At 51.1% G+C, this 20,489-nt stretch overlaps 1 protein-coding gene across 1 annotated transcript in view; it reads right to left on the bottom strand.

Annotated features, from left to right (window-relative positions):
* Nucleotides 1-1,508: 1,508 nt before the first annotated feature.
* Nucleotides 1,509-20,489, bottom strand: part of RIMS4 (regulating synaptic membrane exocytosis 4) — a 29,798-nt gene continuing 10,817 nt past the window's right edge. Inside the window, exons 3-6 of the mRNA XM_024746805.1 lie at nt 7,093-7,205; nt 6,693-6,794; nt 5,948-6,087; nt 1,509-1,727 (exon numbers count right to left, since the gene is read on the bottom strand). Coding sequence (XP_024602573.1) covers nt 1,509-1,727; nt 5,948-6,087; nt 6,693-6,794; nt 7,093-7,205 — 574 coding nt within the window. The remainder of the gene's footprint in view (nt 1,728-5,947; nt 6,088-6,692; nt 6,795-7,092; nt 7,206-20,489) is intronic.

Raw genomic sequence — 20,489 nt, 5'->3', positions numbered from 1 at the left:
CGGGGGCGGGGGGCGGGGGGCGGCCTCCCGTGTGAACCAGGCTCCAGATCGAGGCCCAGGCCAGGCCATCGAGGAGGGAAAGGCCGTCTCCTGGAATGCACTCCATCTCCTCTCGCCCCGTGTGGGGACTCTGTAAGGACTCTATGTGAGCTAAGAGCAGGCACAGGGCCTGGCACACTAACCCTACCCGGCTAACCAGGACTATGCCCTACACAGCAGGACTGGGTAATGAGGGGGGTATGGGGAGTGGGCGGCTGGGCGAAGGTGGCAGAAATGTGCTTCTAGAGAGGGGGGCCAGCCTGCGTCCTCCCCAGCATGCAAAAGGGCTTGTGAAGGCCCCGGGGAGGGCCCCAGGCCTGCTCGAGAAGGAATCTCCCAATTCTCACACTCATGCCTCTCCTCACTCTCTTTCTCTCCTTGAGCCAAGGTCACTGAGGCCGGGGCAGTGGGTTCTGCCCTTAGTACGGGATGGTTTGTTTAAAAAGACTAAAATTGGGGAGCTCTGTTGCCTCCCCAGACCCTTAGCCTGGAGGCAGAGGGCCAGACAAGATAACCTTTGACCTCATCCAGCAAGGAGGGATTCTCCTACTTGGGAAACCCTCGCCTGGGCACCACCAGTCCCAAGCCCAGCTTTCCTCAGACTCCCTCTCCAATCCCACATCCCCCGAATTCAGAGACGGTGAGCTCTCTGGAGCTGGAGTTCTCAAAAATCGGGGTCCCACAGCTCCTCTGCTAAAACACAGGCGACAAGAGTTCTGTCCAGTCCACTAACGGTTTGCAAACTAGGTTGTTGCAATCCCACAGAGGCAGGTACCCTGGGGGTCTGTGCCAGGCCCAGGGCACCCCTCCTATCCTCTGGTCCCTGAAGGACCCCAAGTCCTAGAGCCACCATAAGAGGGGCAGGCAGGGGACAGACAGATGGACTCGAACAGGCTGCGGCAAAGCTCCTTCCACGGGCAGGTGGAGGGAGGCCTGAGCTCCTCTTCAAGTCAGGGGCTTGGGGCCCCCCGGAGCTGGCTCCGGATCCTTGCAAAGCTGCCCCATAGGCTCTGGGGCAGGAGTAGCTGCCTGAACCCGGTGCCGCAGGAAAGACACTTGCTGGTAATTGGCACCATGGAGATGGCCGCTGGGTTCTGGACTTGGCTCCGGGCAGCGAGCTTCCAAGGAGGCAAAAAGGGGGAGCGGTCGGACAGTGTCTGGGGCAGGAGGATGGTTTGCTCTGCCACCTCGGTCTTTCCTTTCTCCGGATTGCAGCCACACCCACCAGGTCAAGAACCAGCCAAGTCAAAAGTGCAGCCAATCCCATTGGGAGAGGGAAGGTCTCAGGGGATAGGAGGAGAAGAAGGGGTGAGGAGGGGCCCTGAGGGGGCAGGTCTCCCCGTTCTGCTTCCCCGCTGTGGGGGGAGAACCCCATCCTCCTCTGTTCAATGTGCCCCTGGGCCTGGGGTCCCAGGTCGGGGCTGGGCGGTCTCCAGACCATCTTGGGGAGCCCCTCCCCCTCCCTGGCACTAAGATCGCTCGCCGCAGGGCCCCACGGTGCTCTCAAGGGACAGCTGGGATGCCTGCCGGAGCAGGGGGCCCGTAGCTGGGTCCACCATGGAGGAGGTGGGGAAGAGCTTGTACCAGCCCACGGCCAGGGTGGTCAAGTCCAGCTCCTCCAGCAGTACGCGGGCCACACCCATGAACTGCTTCCGCTCCATCCGCCCGTAGTTCCCCCACACGATCACCTGCGGGGCAAGAGACACAGTGGTTCAAATCCTGTCAGTGCTACTCATGGGCCCAGAAGCAGAACCTGGGGTCACCCCACGCCCCATTCGTCTCTGAGTCCAGGGAATTCTACCGCCTAAAATGGCTCGAGTCCCACCATATTCTCCTGGCTCCAGTGCCACCATTATTGATCCCTGGATGACTGGCGTCCGGCCTCTGGTCTTGCCATTTCTTTCCAACCTCCACCCGCCCCATCTCTGAGCCCAAGCCTTGAGGGCTGACCCTACATTATGAGTGTCCTACCTGCCACCCCACCCCCCAAAAGGCCCTCTGCTTCCAGATCCTCGGAAACAAAGTTTTAAAAAGTGGCTAGTAGGACAGCTGCATGTAAATCAATGAAATTAGAACGCTCTCTCACACCACAAACAAAAATAAACTCAAAATGGTTTAAAGACCTAAGTGTAAGACATGACACCACAAAACCCCTAGAAAAGAACTTAGGTAAAACATTCTCTGACATAAATCGCAGCGATATTTTCTTAGATCAGTCTCTCAAGGCAAGAGAAATAAAAGCAAAAATAAACAAATGGGACCTAATCAAACTTAAAAGCTTTTGTACAGCAAAGGAAACCATCAAAAAAACAAAAAGGCAATCTACAGAAATCTAGAAAATACTTGCAAATGACATGACCGACAAGGAGTTAATATCCAAAATACATAAACAGCTCATACAGCTCAATATTGAAAAAAACAACCCAATCAAAAAATGGGCAGAAGACCCAAATATACTATTTTTTTTCTAAAGAAGACATACAGATGGCCAATAGGCACATAAAAAGATGCTCATCCCTAATTATTAGAAAAATTCAAAACTACAATTACCTACACTGGTCAGAGCTATTACCTTACACTGGTCAGAATGGCTATCATCAAAAAGTCTACAAATAATAAATGCAGGCTTCCCTGGTGGCACAATGGTTAAGAATCCGCCTGCCAATGCAGGGGACATGGGTTCGAGCCGTGGTCCGGGAAGATCCCACATGCCGCGGAGCAACTAAGCCCGTGCGCCACAACTACTGAGCCTGCGCTCTAGAGCCTGTGAGCCACAACTACTGAAGCCCGCGCGCCTAGAGCCCGTGCTCTGCAACAAGAGAAGCCACCGCAATGAGGAGCCCGTGCACCGCAACAAAGAGCAGCCTCCACTCGCCGCAACCAGAGAGAAGCCCGCATGCAGCAACGAAGACCCAATTCAGCCAAAAATAAATTATATATATATAAAATAATAATAATAAATGCTGGAGAGGGTGTGGAGAAAAGGGAACCCTTCTACACTGTTGGTGGGAATGTAAATTGTTGCAGCCACTATGGAGAACAGTACGGAGGTTCCTTAAAAAACTAATAGAGCTACCATATGATCTAGCAATCCCACTCTTGGGTGTATATATCCAGAAAAGATGAAAACTCTAATTTGAAAAGACACATGCACCCCCAATGTTCATAGAAGCTTTATTTACGATGGTCAAGATGTGGAAACAACCCAAGTGCCCATCAACAGACAATTGGCTTAAGAAGATGTGGTGTACATACACACACACACACACACACACACACACACACACACAATGGAATGTTACTCAGCCATAAAAAAGAATGAAATATTGCCATTTGTAGCAACATGGATGGACCTAGAGAATATTATACTTAGTGAAGTGAATCAAAGACAAATACTATATGATATCACTTATATGGGGAATCTAAAATATGACACAAATGAACTTATCTACAAAACAGAAATAGACTCACAGACATAGAAAACAAATTTATGGTTACTAAAGGGGAGAGGGAGGGAGGGAGGGATAAATTAGGAGTATGGGATTAACAGATACAAACTACTATATATAAAATAGATAAGCAACAAGGATACTCAATAGAATAACCTATAGTAGAATATAATCTGAAAAAAATAACTGAATTACTTTGCTATTGACACAATATTGTAAGTCAACTCTACTTCAATTTTAAAAAAAGTGTACATGGTAGCCTCCTTCCTTTTTTCCAACAGACTCTTTTCTGCAGTGCCTTCCTCATTTCTTGGTCAACCTCCTCTCTTAGAGTGGCCAGATGGATGGTCTGTGGCTACAGGACCCTCATTTGCTCTCCGGCACCTCAGGTTCTAACTCTGCCCCTCTCCAAAGGTGGGCTGGCTTATCACACATAGAGCCTGTTGTCTTAATGCGCATGCTTTAGGGTCAGACATGCGCAGGTTCTAATCCCAGTGCCCGCTGGGTGGTTTGGGACAAAGTCGTTTGTTTAACCTCACAGAGTCTCAGAGTTCTTGTTTGTAAATGGAATCACCCGCACTCAGCTTACCTGGCAAGCGAGGATCACAGGAGATAATGGATGTGAAAGCTCGCTGTAAGCTGTAAGACGTTCTTCAAGCATGCAGGGTAATATGCAAACAACATGGGCCACTGCTATTGGTTACCGCATGTCAGGAACCGTTCTAAGGCTAAACCAGCCTTAGATTCAACCTTCCCAACAACCCTACAAAAAAGGATTCCAATTTCACAGTGGTTTAAACTGGGGCTCAGGGAGGTTAAATCATTTGTCCGAGGTCACTCAACTAATAAGTCTTCAACACCCCTTAGGCAGCTGATCAGAAGCTCATGTCTGGTGTGTGGATGGGTCTGTTTTCACTGGTGTTATGGGCTGAACTGTGTTCGCTCAAATTCATGTTGAAGCCCTAACCCCATAATGTGACTGTATTTGGAGACTGGTCCTTTAAGAAGGTGATTACATTAAAATGAGGCCGTTAGGGTGGTTGTGGTTTTAACTGGTGTTGTTATAAGAACAGGAGATTAGGACACACAGCTAGACACCAGGAATGTCTGCATTCCTGGACCATGTGAGCACACAGCAAGAAGGTGGCTGTCTGCAGCCCAAGGAGGCCTCAGGAAACATAACCTGTGACACCTTGACCTTGGACTTCTGGCTTCCAGAGCTGTAAGAAATACATTTCTGTTGTTTAAGCCCCCCAGTCTATGGTACTTTGTTATGGCAGCCTTAGCAGACTAATACAACTGGCATTCCTCAATTGCAGTGGGCCTGTCCTGCTCTGACATTAGTCAGGAGGCTCAGTAGCAAGGACCCCATGTCAGATTTCTGTTTCCCCACTCCCTCCGCAACCCAGATAGGGATGTGCTCTGGAGCTTCTCCAAAGATGCTCAGGCCAAAATGCACAAACCTTTGTCCAGTGGACCAGATGTGGGCCCCAGATGGTCTTCTGGTTGTTTTAAATTTTCTCTGAATGTCTTTAGACCAGAAGGGTTTTTCCAAACTTTTTTGACCAGTATATACAGCAAGACAGACATTTATATCATCACCCAGTAAACACATGGGATTCATAATTGAAGCAAGTGCTCCACCAAATAAGACTTATCTTACTAAGACTTACCTTTCCTAGTCCTATTTCCTATTTCTTTCCTATTTCCTATTCCATTCTATTAAAAAAAATACTTGTTGAGACCCACTAAATTGATTTCACAACTCACTGATGGGTCTCAACCCACAGGTTGAAAGACTATGCCTAGACAGGACCTGGGCTTCCCAGTTTGGCAGAAGTCCCACTGTCTTGGCGACTTGTAACCTTGGCCCTACCCTTGTTTGCTCTGCCTGCCCAGGTTAGGAGCAAGAAATTGAGGTATAAGCTAGAGGCGTCCAAACAGCAGCCCTGAGAGAGCAGGCGTATGGCTCCTGCAGGTAGCCAACCCGGGCCTTGCCGGCCCCATGATGGGCAGCTATTTCTAGCTCCCGGATCCTCCTAAAAGCCACGGAGTCGAAGACCTCTCTGGATCCTCCAAAGGCTCTCAGTCTATTGCCACTGAGCTCCATGCCAAGCCCCTGGCCTCCAGAGGTTGGTGGTGGTGGTGGTGGTGGTGATGGTGATGTTAATGGCAGCCACCTGTAGAGCCAAACTTGCAAATACTCTTCTTGCACAAAGCACACATTCCACTCTCACAGTAACATTATCAGTGGGTACTATTAGTATCGGCATTTTACAGATGAAGAAGCTGAGGTTCAGAAAGGAACTTGTTCAAAGTCGCACACCAAGTTGTGGCGCTCAGATTAACCACAGTGCTCTACTTCCTCCAGATGAGGCCCTACAGGGAGTCCCCCACCCCCAAGAAGGGCCTCCTTCTCCCTCTGATACTGCACCCCGACCCACCCCCGAGCCCCTCACCTGCAGGACTTTGCCCTGGGGACTCTCTGGAAACAGCAGCACCTGGTTATACAGCGGGTCCAGCGACTTGCGAGCGACTTTGGTCTTCTTCTTGGCAATGCAGACGCCGTTCTCTAGCAGGTAGGCTTTGATGTAGGCCGCTGGGGACAGAGGCCAGCAGGATGAGTTCTAGCCTGAGCCCCACATGGTGGGTGAAGGGCACAGCAGAGGGACCTGCTGCTGGGGGTCAGAGTCCCCCCAGGGGGTCTGCAGAAGAGGCAACAGGGGCAGGTGGGGGTAGGTGGTGGGGTGCAGCCAGGGTTAGCTGGGGCCTACTCGGCCCCCTCGGGTGGTCCTGCCTGCCTCCCCTTTCCTTTGCTCACCCTTTCCCTCTCTCAGTCCCTGGCTTGCCCACCCTTCCCGGGCTTATATATTCATGGTTGACCCATTCACTCAGATGTTTGCTGAGCACCCACAGTATTCCATGAGCCCTACCAGGTGCTAGGGTAGAACCATAAACAGGAAAGACAGTCCCTGGCCCCCAGGAGCTCAGTCTAGTCGGGGAGGCTGACAAGGTCAATGGACAATTTCAACTGGGTGTCCAGAAAAAATCCTAAATCACCAGTTACACAAGAGTCACTCGCTTTGGGACTGAGGGATCCCTGAGAGCTGGACCCAATTTTCTCTCTTCTAGACCCAGACAGCCCTCAGGACATCCCCCTGACCTCCACCCCCCACCCTGCAGACGGGAGGGCAGCCTCCACACCTGGCAGTGTCTTGGAGCCGGGCTTGGCCGTCAGTCCCCGAGCCTGGATGATGTCCACTTCAAGCTGACCATTCCGCTCCTGCAAGCCGATCTCCACATCCCCTGCAACAGGCCCCAAGAGCTGAGACTGGGAAGTGGCTTGGGAGCTCCATCAAGGACTCAGCTCCTCCTCTCCGCTGAGGGATGAGATCCCTTCCCCCTGCTCCCAGCCCCAAACAAGACCAGAACAACTCCCACACCAAGCGCCCGGGCTCTGCGGAGCGCCTGGCAGGTACGAACTGGGCTCCAGGCTGGGTGCTCAGCAGATGGAGGCAAGGCAGAGGGGAAGGAGGGAGGGACACGGGGCTTCTGGTGGGGACTCCCCCCACCCAACATTTGGAACAGGTCTTGGGACACTCACCCATCGGCGTGGTGGCCAGGGTCTGGCGGCCCACAAACTGTGCTGGCCCCATGCTGCCCAGGAAGTCACTGAACTGGGCGTCCGATGCCAGGCAAACTCCCCCATAGTTAAGGCTGCAAAGAAGAAAGAATGAGACAAAAGCAGACGTTCCCAGGGGCCGACTGAGGACTCTGATGACTCAGGCAATCAGCTCCAGAATGGCCCTCATTCCACAGTGATTCTGTCCACATCCATCACCCAGCCTCAGGCAGACCGCTGTCCTATCTCTGCCTCCTTTCTACTTTAATAGCCCTGAAATCTCAGCTCTGACTCCAAAATTCCAGGGCTTAGCTTCTGTGTCCCGTACCTTTCCCTGTCCTACCCCTCCTCACCGAGCCTCAGGTTCCCCCCTCCATGAAATGGGTATGGTGACACCCGCCTCTCGGGGTGGCTGTAGGACTCACGGGAGATGATGTTTGTCAATGCCTGGCTCTATGGGTGAGAGCTGCGATACTCAAGGTGTGGTCCAGACACCAGCAGCGTCACCCGGGAGCTAATTAGAAAGGGAATTGAGGCCCACTCCACTCCCCTGCTGCTGAATCAGCGACTGGCTTTTAACACAAGCCCCAGAAGACCTGTTTGCACTGGACAGTTTGAGATGCACGGCGCCGGCGGCTCAGCCTCCAAGGTTCGCACTTGCTCTTGCCATAGAGCTGCCCAATGTCCACTCGCCTTCCTTTGGGAACAAGACCTCAAATCTCCTTTGGGGAGCCCCTTCCCCCAAGGCATTGATTCGCATGGAGCAGAGCAGACCTGGTTCCAGAGGCTGGCGTAGGCTCAGCCTAGCCAATCAAGCCGTTCCTTCCTTAGCCAGTGACTGGCTCAGGGTTGGGCGTGTGGCCCAATGCAGCTCACAAGAATCTGCCCAGGAAGATTTCTTCGAACTGTAGGAAGTGAGAAGCTCTCTCTTCCCATCAGATTTGAACCCGGGACGGAAAACTGGAGCCTCTGGCAGCTCTCTTGCTGCCGTCTGGAGCCCATGAAGGAAGACATCACACAGGTGGCACAGCGTGACCTCCTGGATCAAACTCTGCCTGAAGCAAGAGCTATTTTGTTGTTGTTGTTGTCACGTAAGTCAACAGCAACAACAATTATTATTACACTATTTGGCTGAAACCAATTTTAGTTTTTTCTTTCCCATCTCCTAGGTCTGTTGTATTTAATGAGATCAGGCACTAAGTACCATGCCTGATGTGCCCCTATTACCTTCAGGAGCAAAGCATTCTCATAGGAACCTTGCCACAAACAAAGGAGGTTGGTTTTGTTTTGTTTTGTTTTGTTTTGATTTTATCAGCATTATTCAGATGAGGAAGCAGGTTCAGGCCAACCTAAAGCCAGAACTCACAGGGCAGACTCAACATTGGATACAACACTTCTAAGGCCAACCGCAGGTGACTTTCCACCTGGGCATGTTCCAAGAGTAACAGCTAACTTTTAATAAGCACGTACTGTGAGCTGGGTTTCACAGCAGCAGCCAGGGGCTTTTTGAACAGGAAGGGGAGCCTGCCTTGGGCCTCAAGGGCACTGTACACACTTTGTTCCCCAGCCTGAGAGCAGCTGCCACCCTGCCCCCAGCTCCCTTCTCAGGGAACCTGCTGAGCTCTCGGCCTCTGGGGTCTCTGGTTCCACTCCGAGGGTGCCACCTTCTGCTTCCAAACCACTCTGCTAGTCTACCTTTGCCCCAGTTCTTCAGAGAGAACAATTCACTCATGGTCTCCTCTGCCTGTACCCAGCTCTTCACACCCTAGACATGCTCCTTGGTGCCTGAACCACAGCTGCCCGCCTTTACACCTCCTTGCTAATTCACGAAACCTCACAGTTGGCAGAGGATATACCTGCTGGCTCTGCAAACAGTTACTGGAAGGTGTCCTCCAAGCCAGCAGACTCCCTCTTTCATAGATTGGAAGACTGAGGCCAGGAGTGAGAAAGACACCTGTCCGAGGGCTATATGATGGCAGTGCCTGCTACCATACGAGGCCACTGCCCAACTCACGTCACCCAAGACTATTTGGCCTTTATGTATAAAATTCCAAGCAAGCTGGGGGAAGAAACAAGAGAAGACTCAGTGCACAAACAACTTACCATTCTGCTGAGCAAACAAACATATTGCCCCCCAAAGAAACAACTAAAAAAGACTACTGTCTTCTTATGAGGCACAACCGGCCCTCCACCCGCCCACCTCGGGTTGTGGGAGCCCAGGGGTCATCAGAAGAGAGGAAAGCACTGCTGGCTGCAGTGGCCCAGAATGGACCAGGAGAGGAGAATTTGAACTGGGGGCCAAAGGATACACAAGGTCCAGCAACAAGGGGAGGAAGGAAGGCCACCTCCCACATACTATGTTCCCTCTATCCTGACCAGAGTCACCAGCAGAGGGTCCTGAGGTCCTCAGGATGCTGAAACCACAAGAGTAAAGGAGCCTAGTGAAGAGCAGGAGAGAGTAAGTACTTGTCCCTCGCCCAGGAGGGTGACTGAGACAAGGCAGGGGCAAGAGAGTCTAGTTCAGGACCTTGGAGAAGGTCTATGTTGCAGGTGTATACAATGTCACAGAAGACAGGAAAGGACAGAGATCCAGGAAGAAAAGAGGGAAATCAACCGTTTTAAGCTTTTGGACATTGAGGAGAAAAGGACTGTATTTAGCCACGGATGACTTATAATAGTAAAAATGGAAACAATCTAAATATCTGACAGTAGAGGAATTATAAACACGTATTAGATTAAAAAAAAAAAAAAAAAAAGACGAGAATAAAGGAGCCTGGCTGGGAGCAATGACCAGAAACACCTGCACTGAAGTCTGCATGAGCAAAATACAAATGTCTGTATTAAGTCATTGTCATTAAGCCATAAGTCATTGATTGAAGAGGCTAGTTACAGCAACTGGTGTATTAATGAATGCAGTGACCCTGTCCCCTGGCCAGAGCTGAGGGACCCAGGGTCAGACAGCTGACCCAAGCTCAGTCAAGCAAAGACTCTCTCTGGGAAATAAAAGAGAAGCCCGGAGACCAACAGTCATGAGAACTGAGCCATGTGAATGGCCTGTCCTCGAAAAGAGCCCCAAACTACTAGCCACCCAGTCCTGTCCACCCAGTTCTTTCCTCAAGCACGTGAGATGTCCCACAATCATTCCAACAAATTCTGTTTTGACTTAAGTTATTGGCAGAGTCAATGGAAGGATAATAATTTGAGATTTTAGCCTGAGTACTTTTCCATTTTCACGATTTCCTACTACCTGCTGCCACCCTTTCCCCATTCAGGCAGGAGCCACGGTATCCTAGGTCTACTGCCTCAGAGAAGGGATAACCCTGTAGGATGCAGAGAACAAGACAGTCAGATTCTTAGCTTTTGAGTTTCAAATCTAAGAAGCAGCAGTCTTGGAAGGAGAGGTGCAAAACCCGGCCATCCTGCCCGTGAGTAAACAAACCAACCCCAAATCCCCAGCCAGGGAGAGCAGAGGGAGTCAGGCAGGGAGGGAAGAGAACTGAGGAAGGTCTGGGTCCCCAGGCTGGGCTGGCAGTGCTAAGGGATGATGGGAAACTCCACAGAGGTTTGGGGACTCTGAAAGCAGAGGGGACTCGTGCCCATGCTTCTTATTGGGTGGAGCTGAGAAAAGGGCGTGATGCTTTGCAGAAATGTTGTCTAGTGTCTTGTCAAATGACTCTGGAGCGTCTCTGAGGCTCTGTGTGTCCCTCCACGCCCTGGAGAGGAGCACGTGTTCCCACTGCACCTGAGAGAGGGCCAAACTAAGATGTGGCAGAGTGGTATTGGAACCCAGGCAGCCAAGCTTCCGAATCTATTATCTCTACAATCATGCAACGGTGTTATAGGGAAAGTATGGGGAAAATAACTTAATTACCTGGGGACAGAAATGGATACCTGCTATGCTTGCAAACCCAAAGAACCTGAATTAACAGCACGAAAGCTAAGACCTAGACTCGCTCACAGCTGGTGACCTGGCCTTTCCTCCACACCCGTTTCTTTTCCACCCCAGCCTCCTGAGGGTCCAGAATCCATTCTCTTAGGAGGGTCTGGGCTCTAAAAGCTCGAGAAATAGCGGTACCTCGTGGGATCTAAGGCACTGAAGGGGCCCAGCCCCCCAAGGCAGAGCAAGGCCTTCTGCAGCCTGAAACTGAAAGTTTCCTCCAACATCGTCACTGTCTGCCCCTCAGTTCCTGGTGGGATTCTGAGCAGACAATGGGGAACTGGCAGGCCTGGTGCCCAGCGGTGATTGTTTATAATATCTGGGTGGCGGCCTGATTTCCCATCCCAGGGTGCCTCGCTGGCTGCCAAGGAACCAGGCTGACTCCCCAGAAACCCTGAACGGGTTGCCCCATCCTCCAATGGGGCTGGAGGGAGGAAGAATAAAATGGACGTAGGTCCCTGCTGGCCAGGGGACCAACTGCATCAGAGACCCCGCTCCACCTCGGGGACTCCCCTGGAGGACGGAAGGCAGAGGATACAAAGTCAGAGCTGGTCAAGTGCCTGCTGTGTGACCTCTGGCCAGCGGCTGGTGGCTCTGCACTTGAACCTTCTTACCTGCAAACGAGCCCACACCTACTCTAGAGACAGAAGTGCAGCCCTCCCACTGCTGGGTGCCTGTGCTGTACCAGTTTTAAATGTTCTGAAAATCTCTGCTTACAGGATCCATTCCCAAAGGGGTAGGAAAGAGTGTGCTGAATTAGTAAATGCCACAAACTTGCTGCTACTTAGACCATGCCTTATTCAGTAGGAACTCAATAGATGTTTACTGCCAAACACTTGGGCTGTCCCCAAACTGGGAAAATATACTGGTTGAGACTGAACTCGGCATAACACAGACCTTGGGTTCCAGGGCTGTGCAACCTGAGGTAAGTTTGGTAATCTCTCTGAGCTGCATGTATAAAATGGAAATAAATTATAGTCACCTGGCTGAGCTGTTGGGGAGAGTCAACAGGATGACGCAGGCAAGGTGCTTAGCAAAGGGCCTAGCACACAGCATCTGCTGAATGAGTAAAGGATTGAGATGCCGTGGCTAGCGGGTCCCTGCTGCCTGGTGTTTTCTTTTTTTTTTTGCGGTATGCGGGCCCCTCCCGTTGCGGAGCACAGGCTCTGGACGCGCAGGCTAAGCGGCCATGGCTCACCGGCCCAGCCGCTCTGTGGCATGTGGGATCCCCCCGGACCGGGGCACGAACCCGTGTCCCCTGCATCGGCAGGCGGACTCTCAACCAGTGCGCCACCAGGGAAGCCCTCTGTGGTGCTTTCACAGCACTTCCAATTCCAGACCTATTAGGAAGTGCAGCATCTGGATGCCTGAGACAAAGAGGCCAGGTCATCTGGGGCGGGGTGGGAGGGGGAGCAGGGTGGCTACAGCAGCTGATTCTTCCAAGGGACACATGCCACCAGGCGGAGGCAGAGACCTGAAACAGGATTAAAACCTCTGTTCTGCTGGCCTTTTATTTTGTGTTACTGGTGAAATGAGATTTCCTGCCTTTCAAATCCTGTTAGTTTTGTTTGTGGAGCTGAAACCCATTTGTCTTTTATTATTAACCTTTGAGCTCAGTTTGGCCTCTGGTTTTCCCGTGTTCTCAATGGTTAAAGAAATAATTGGGTTATTCGGGGGTTTTGACTTCTACTCTCTTTTCCAGATGGATCGCCTGTCTCAACTCATCAGAAATTAAAAGGCGGCCCAGCCCTCGTGGTGAGTATGGGTTATGTTGGTTCTGAAAGGTTCACAGGCTCTCTGTCCATCCATTCACCACCTGCCCCTACATGTCCATCGTCCATCCATCCACCCTCCCACAGCCTCGCTGAGCCTGCAATACAGTCGGTTCTGCTGTAACGCAAAACATACATTCCTAAAAACCACAGTGCAGTGCAAAGTCCTGCAGTCAAACACAGAGCTTATGGGGAAAACACGGTTAGGGGCACAACACCCAAAAAGTGTATCAAAAAAAAAAAGGGACAGGGATATAATAAAAATGGTAGCACAGTCTTCTACGTGTAAAATGGCTAAGAAACGCACAGATACTAAAATAAATATGGTGCTTTACCGTGAAGACAGCCTGACGCTTGCTTTTGGAAATGAGTGTCAGCAGGTCTGCAGTGTGAGTTGCTGCAATGTGGTGACGGAGGGCTGTCTGAAACGGACGGGTGGGAAGCTGTAACACCAGGTGTGGGGGGAGGGGGGCAGGAGGAAGCGAGGAGTATGTTTTGTGCATTCCTACATGGGTGCAGTTTCCCGAGTTCACCTCGCGTTTCTCGTGGATGAAATCACACCTGAGCAAAGGCGAAGTTTATATTGTGCTCAAATTATTCCAGAATACTTCAATCGTGTTGGAACAAATTTGCGTTTTCAAAACGAGCACTGCAGCAGCACTGACTGTATGCCAGGATACACAGCATCACACAGTCCTAACTCCAGCTTCTCAAGTATTCGAGACATTCCCAAACCTACCCCTCCCCCCACCCCGGGCCACGAGAGCGTAGCTCCTAGGCGTGAAGCCAGGGATTTGATCTATTTTTTATTGATCAAAAAGCTTGCCATGAGCCAGGCACTGATAGTACTAAGTTATCCATATTAACTCATTTAAACCTCATTTAACGATGCTGTGCAAGCTAGGTACTTATTATTAATACCCACTTTCCAGAAGGGGAAACCCAAGGCACTGAAAAGTTAAGTAACCCGACCAAGATCTTGTTGCTGCTGAGTGGCAGACCTGGGATTTGAACCTGGGAGTCTGGTTCCGGGGTTCATCTACTCTACCTCTCTGCTACACTGTCTCTGCATCCCGAGGGGAACTTAGCCTCGCCCAGGGCAGAGCACAGGGATCTGCAGTCCACGCTTTGGGGCCAGGCAGGCCTGGATTTGAATCCTGATTCCCCCCACTCACTGGTTGTACAGACACGTTCTTCACCACTCAGAGCCTGGGTTTCCTTTTCGGTGACGTAGGAATGAACAGTGGTAGGCCACCCTTGGTGCTGCTGTAAGTATTAAATGAGATGAATGCCTTAGAACAGAACTGGTGCAGTCAAGTGCTCAGCAAATACTGGTGCTTATAAAACAGAAGCAAACAAATCCCCATCTCCTAGCCCATGCCCACATCTGTCCTGCTTGTCCTTCAGGCACGATAACTGCTAAGTAGCAGAGGTGGGAAACGGAAAGGGGGTTCTGACCACCCACCCATTCTCCTGGACCTTCGGTGATGACTGAAACAGCCTTGACAGGAAGCCACCCTGAGGCTGGGTACAGTGGCCCTGCCATCAGCTCACACTCTGCTCTCCAGAGCTGTGGACACCGTGACCCAGACACCTGGGGAGCAGGTTGCTGATGACCCAGACACCACAGGACAACAAGGGGCAGAGGGAAGGAGGAGGAGGGGCGCCAGCAGCCAGCCTGGACGGCTTCGGGTTTATGGGGAGGATGCTGAGACCCTGGGTCTGTGATGAAGGAGGCTGGGGAGGGGAGGGAAGGAGAGGCAAGTGTGTGTATGTACTTCTGTACGTAGTCTCCACCTATTACTCATCCAAATTTGTGGGGCATCTCCTGTGGGCCAGGCCCTGTGCTGAGCAGGTACCACACTCAGTGTCTAGTAGGACAGACAAGACACACATGAGAGAAGTAAGACAGACTGCTGGGTGCTATGGTGGGGGAAGAATAGGCTGTGGAAGCTGCCGATGCAGCCAGAGGAATGGCAGACCTGTGCCGTTCCACTTCCCCTGCCCACTCCCAGGACAGACATTGCCAATCAACCTCAACACTCCTGCCAAGCCCGGACCGCACTTCAGAATCCTTCTCAACACAGCGCTCCAGGGAGCCACTATCGATTAGCTGAAGTTGGCACACGAGATATAGCTTATGTTCTTAGCTGAGATCTGGAGGAAGAATGAGTCAGAGGGCAAAGAGGGAGCAGGGGTAGGAAAGGGAGTGCCAGGTAGAGGGAGCAATGTATGCAGAGATCTGGAGGTGAGACGGAGGGAAGTGTAAGAGGTTCAGTGGTGGAGCAGGGGGCACACAGCTGCGGACTGGGGGAAGCTGGCAGAATCCAGAGGAAGTAAGTGCTGAGTGACAGACTGTGCAGTTAGACCAAAACCGAGACTTGCAGGTGTCCAGGCAAGAGTGATGAGTGGCCTCACGGCTGGGGGAGGGGAGGGGAGTGGATGGAGTCAAAGACGATTAGGAGTGAAATAGAGCCCAATCATGGACTGGATACGGAGTGCGAAAGAGCAGGAGGTGTCTGCGAGAGTCGTCTGGTTCGGGCAGCTGGGAGATGGTGGCGCTGTGCACTCAGAAAGCACAGCAGACGCTGCTGCTGTCCCCCACGTGCCCTGACCCTCACCATGTCGGTGCTCAGTGACTTCTAACTGTTGGCACCCTCATTCCTCTGGCTACGTTTCTCTGGCCCCTAAGAAATTTCTCTGGTCTCCAGAGCCCTCGCTGCCACAGGAAGGGCAGGAGAGTTAAACGTGAACATCCATCAACCAGTAACCGATCAGAGTGGGAGTATAAATACTCCAGCTCCCTGGCCTCCCAGGAAATGACTCTCAGGCACCTGTTCCACACTGACTCCTAGAGTCCCCGTGAGGATTAAGCTCCGGATGCCCACAGTGGCAGCTGGCTTCTCAACACACATGTTACTGGATGCCTCCCCTGCCCTATCTCTCTCATGGGCCCCCCCACCATGGTTTTCCAGAATCACCTTCCAAGTAAACTGCTTGCACTCAAATCCATGTCTTGGGTCTGGTTCTGGGGAACCCAAACTGAAACAGATGGTCACCAGGGAGTATCTCAGGATTGATGAGGGGTCTGGGGAGGTACTGTTCTCATGGTCCGTTCTCAGGGGGCTTGAATCCTTGCCCTTTATCTAGGGGAGACGGGCCTGCTTGGGGCGGGGGTGGGAGTGGGAGCTTGGATGGTTGCCCAACCCATAACTGTTCCCTTCCATCCTTAACATACAGAACCAAATTTTCAATCAGGCAGAAAGGGGCAGTGGAAGAGAAAATCCTTCCCCAGTGCCAGGGGATAAACCAGGATCGGTCCACCATGCTGAGGCCTGCGGAGGGGAAAGACAGACTCGTTGAGCCACCAAACCATCCTGGAAGCATCCACCTCCAGAAATCTTGACAGACGCAGCCATTAAAGGAGGGAAAGAGTCGAGTAGAATGGGTAAGGGCAGACTTCAAATGCTAGATTTGAATCCCCAAAATTGAAGTCACTTACTGGCTGTGTGACCTTGGGCAAATTAATTAACCTCTTTTGGCTTTCATTTCCTCGTCTGTAACATGAGGATATTAACAGTTCCAGGGTTATCAGGTTATTGGGAGAATTAAATGAGTCAGTATGTGTAAAACGCTTAGCGCAGTGCCCACACGTAGCAAGTGCTCTGTATAGTGTTAGCTCTAGAACATTACTACCATTAAGCCAGAGCTTCTCAACCTTAACCCACAAACCACCTGGGGATCTTGTTAGAAGCCTGAGATGAAGCCAAAGCAATCTTGGAAAAAAAGAAAACAGAGTTGTAGTGACATGGATGGACCTAGAGACTGTCATACAGAGTGAAGTAAGTCAGAAAGAGAAAAATAAATATCGTATATTAAGGCATATATGAGGAATCTAGAAAAATAGTACAGATGAACCGGTTTTCAAGGCAGAAACAGAGACACAGATGTAGGGAACAAACATATGGACACCAAGAGAGGAAAGTGGGGCGGGGGATGAATTGGGAGATTGGGATTGATATATATATATATATATATATTTATATATATATACTAATGTGTATAAAATAGATAACTAATAAGAACCTGCTGTACAGCACAGGGAACTCCGCTTCACTGTACAGTAGAAACTAACACAACACTGTAAAACAACTATATCCCAATTAAAAAAAAAATCTTTTGAAACTTGTTTAAAAATAAATAAATAAAAATACTACCTTGCTAAATAGCAAAAGAAAAAAAAAAAGAAACCTGAGATGATGCATTTCTTTTTATTGGCCATGCCACGTGGCATGCAGGATCTTAGCTCCCCGACCTGGGATCGAACCTGTGCCCCCTGCAGTGGAAGGGTGGATTCTTAACCACTGGACTGTCAGGGAAGTCCCAAGAGATGCTGCATTTCTAACAAGCTCCCGGGGGATGCTGCTGGGCCGTGGACCACACTTTGAATAGCAAGGGCTAAAGCCACTGTAACTGGTATCGCGTAGCCTGGAGCCCAAGCACTGTCAATGGCAGAATGGCGCAACCCTTGTAGGGAGCCCTTGTTCCCCAGCCCTGAGACCTGGCTGCATGCAGCATTTCCAAAGTTCTCTGTGCCTGCCCTTTGCATCTCTCAGCACACTGCTAGTTGCGTGGTCAGTGGAAGGCAGGGTCTCTGAGATGCCCGGCCCAATTGTCTGGCACACTGTAGGTACTACAGTGTAGGTGCTAAATGAAATCCAGTGTAGGTGCTAAATGAAAACCCCTGTGCCCACTTGCAGGAATAAACACACCCGGCAGCACCAGGGGCTGCAGGCTGGCAGGGGCTCCTCAAACATGCCGGCTCCCTATAAGCCTCAGCTGGGCTGGCAGGAGCCCAGGGGGAGGACAGTCACACCCGCTCCTGTTTCAGAGCCTGGCATCTGGGTCCTGCCAGTGCCCAAAATACCTCCAGAACAAAGAGGAGGCTGACCACAGCTCAATGTCCCCACCTGTCCCTTCGACTTCCTTTCCTCACCCAGGTGTTGGAGGAAGGGGGTAGCACCTGGTTGGGCTCCACCAAGACTCAGCCCCTCTTGCGAGGGCAAGACTCTCCCGTCTCCTGGACGAATCACCCTCCAAACCACCTGATCCTTCCTCAACTGTCTCAAGACACCCACCGCAAACCTTTTAATAACCATAATCATCACAGCCAACATTTATCCCGTGCTTATCCTGTGCTAAGCACATTCTAGACACAATTATAATGGGGGTGGCTCACTCTATCTACTAGGATGCAACTGGCCACAAGGAGCAAAATACTCAACTCACAGTGGCTGAATAAACAAACAACAATAACAACAGCTAATAATAATAATGCTTGCTACGTGCCAGCCACTGTTCTAAGTGTTTTACATATATTAACTCATTGAATCGTCACAGCTACTCTATTAGTGGTCTGTACTGTTATGGACCCCTTTCTATAGATGAAGAAACTGGGACCAGAGAGGTAAAGTAACTTCCGTAAAGCTACACAGCTCTTAAGAAGCAGAAATGAGGCTAAAACCAGGGTTGTCCGACTCCAGAGTCCTGGCTTTGAACACATCTGTAATATAGCATACTCTCTGGTCCCTTAAATCACAGGACAGCAAATGACAACAGGAGGCACCGCCTAGGCACCTGTCATGTGCAGGCATCATCTCATTTCTTCTCCACGACACCCTCCTATGCTGCTCCCCTCGGACAGGTCATGTGGTCTCTCCGAGCCTTCAGCTCCTCTTCTGTAAAATGGGAATATGGGTTTGACCCCCTGCTGTTGTTCATTGCACCAAGCTGCTGCCCCCGTGACCTGGTCTTCTGACCTGTCTGTGAGGCCAACAGATGAGATGTTTATCCACCTCCCTAAAGCTTAGAGGACTACAGACATGCCCAAGGCCATTCAGGGGGTCAGTGGCCAAGCCAGGACTAGTACCCAGATCTCCTGACACCCTGAAACTCAGCAGGGACCTACTGCTACCCAGATGCCTAGAATATCCTCCTCCAAGTTTTGCTGCCTTGCCAAGTTTCTTAGGTTAAAGAAAACATTTGTTCCCTTCTTCTTCGTCCTCCTCCTCTCCCTCTCCCTCCCGCCTGTCCTCCTTCTCTTCTCGCCCTCTGGAAAGTCTCCCTAGGAGGTGGGTGGACCGGCAGAATCTGCCAAGGCAAGGCCATTCAGAGACCGGAGACGCCCCGTTTAGGAGGGGCTGAGGGGGAGAAGGCTTTCAGGCGGCAGTGCCCCTAGCTGCGAGGCAGGGCCAGAAACAGGACGGGAGCAGAAGGTGGCAGCTGAGCCCCAGTCCCACCTCCCAGCGGCCTGGCTGGGTGTCTGGCCTTGGACAAGCCACTCAGCCAGGACTGTCCAATGGAACTTCCTATGATGACGGAAATGGTCGACGTCTGCACAGTCCAATACAGTTGGTGCTGGACACATGCTGCTACTGAGCGCTTGAAATATGGCGAATGCAACAGAGGAAAAGAATATTTAATCTTAATTCATTTACATTTAAACAGCCACATTCGTCCAGCAGGGGACTTAACTTTTCCAAGCCCCAGTCTCCTCTTGTGCTTGACAAGGATGGTGATACCCCTGTCCTCCTCGGCCAAGGACGGCTGAGACAATGAAGCGATGGGGTGCTGTGGTACAAGCCCCGGCTGAGAGTCGGGACTCCTGGGTTCCAGACCTATTAATGTGCTGTGTGATCCAGGCCAAGCCCCACAACCTCTCTGAGTGCCCTGGTCATCTGTACAATTAAGAAGTCACTTTGGATCAAAGTTTCCTCGCCAGGGATGGGGTTTAGAAGAATGTAGGAACCCGCTACAGTCACACGAAGTGTGTCTGTATGACTATGCGGGTAAGAATGAGCGTCTGTGGGTGCTTCCCTGGTGGCCCAGTGGCTGAGAATCCGCCTTCCTATGCGGGAGACGCAGGTTTGATCACTGGTCAGGGAACTAAGATCCCACATGCCTCAGGGGAACTGAACCCACGCACCACAACTACTGAGCCCGAGCACCTCAACTAGAGAGCCCACGTGCCGCAAACTACAGAGCTCACATGCGGCAGCAAAGTCCCGCAGGCCGCAACGAAGATCCACGTGCCACAACGAAGACCGGATGCAGCCAAAAGAGTAAGTAAACGAAATATGAAAAATGTTTTTAAAAATGACTGCTTGTTTGTGTTCAGGTGCACATGCGTATATTTATCAGGGGAAAGCAGGCTCAAAGCTTTCCCAAAATTCCCAGAGGGGTCCATGATCGTTCCAACAGTGAGAGCCCCAGTCTAGACTGGCCTTCTCCCAGGGGGCCTTTTAAAAATGGAATTCCCAGGCTCCACTGTCAAGGAGTGTGATTCAGCAGCTTGGACGTGGGGCCCTGAGATCTGTATTTGTAGCAAGTTCCCAGCGATTCTGATGTACAGCTGGGGGAGAGAAACACAGGCAAGGAGCCAGTTGGACCTAATGTTTTATGACTTGATGTGTGTGAAACTCCTCATCAAGCAGTAGTACACATTTTTAAAAACCAATTGGGATTTAAGGAACTAAGAGAGTGAAGAGGAAATAACAACGAGCCTAACAAGACCCCTTCCAACCCCCGTCTTCATTTACTGACACTGCTTTGCCAGCCACTGTGCCGTGTGCTTTATAAATATTAACCCATTTAATCCTCATAACACCCCC

This window comes from Neophocaena asiaeorientalis, unplaced genomic scaffold (genome assembly GCF_003031525.2).
Source record: "Neophocaena asiaeorientalis asiaeorientalis breed wild unplaced genomic scaffold, Neophocaena_asiaeorientalis_V1.1 scaffold132, whole genome shotgun sequence".
Taxonomy (NCBI): Eukaryota; Metazoa; Chordata; class Mammalia; order Artiodactyla; family Phocoenidae; genus Neophocaena; species Neophocaena asiaeorientalis.
This window is presented reverse-complemented; position numbering and strand designations above follow the sequence as displayed.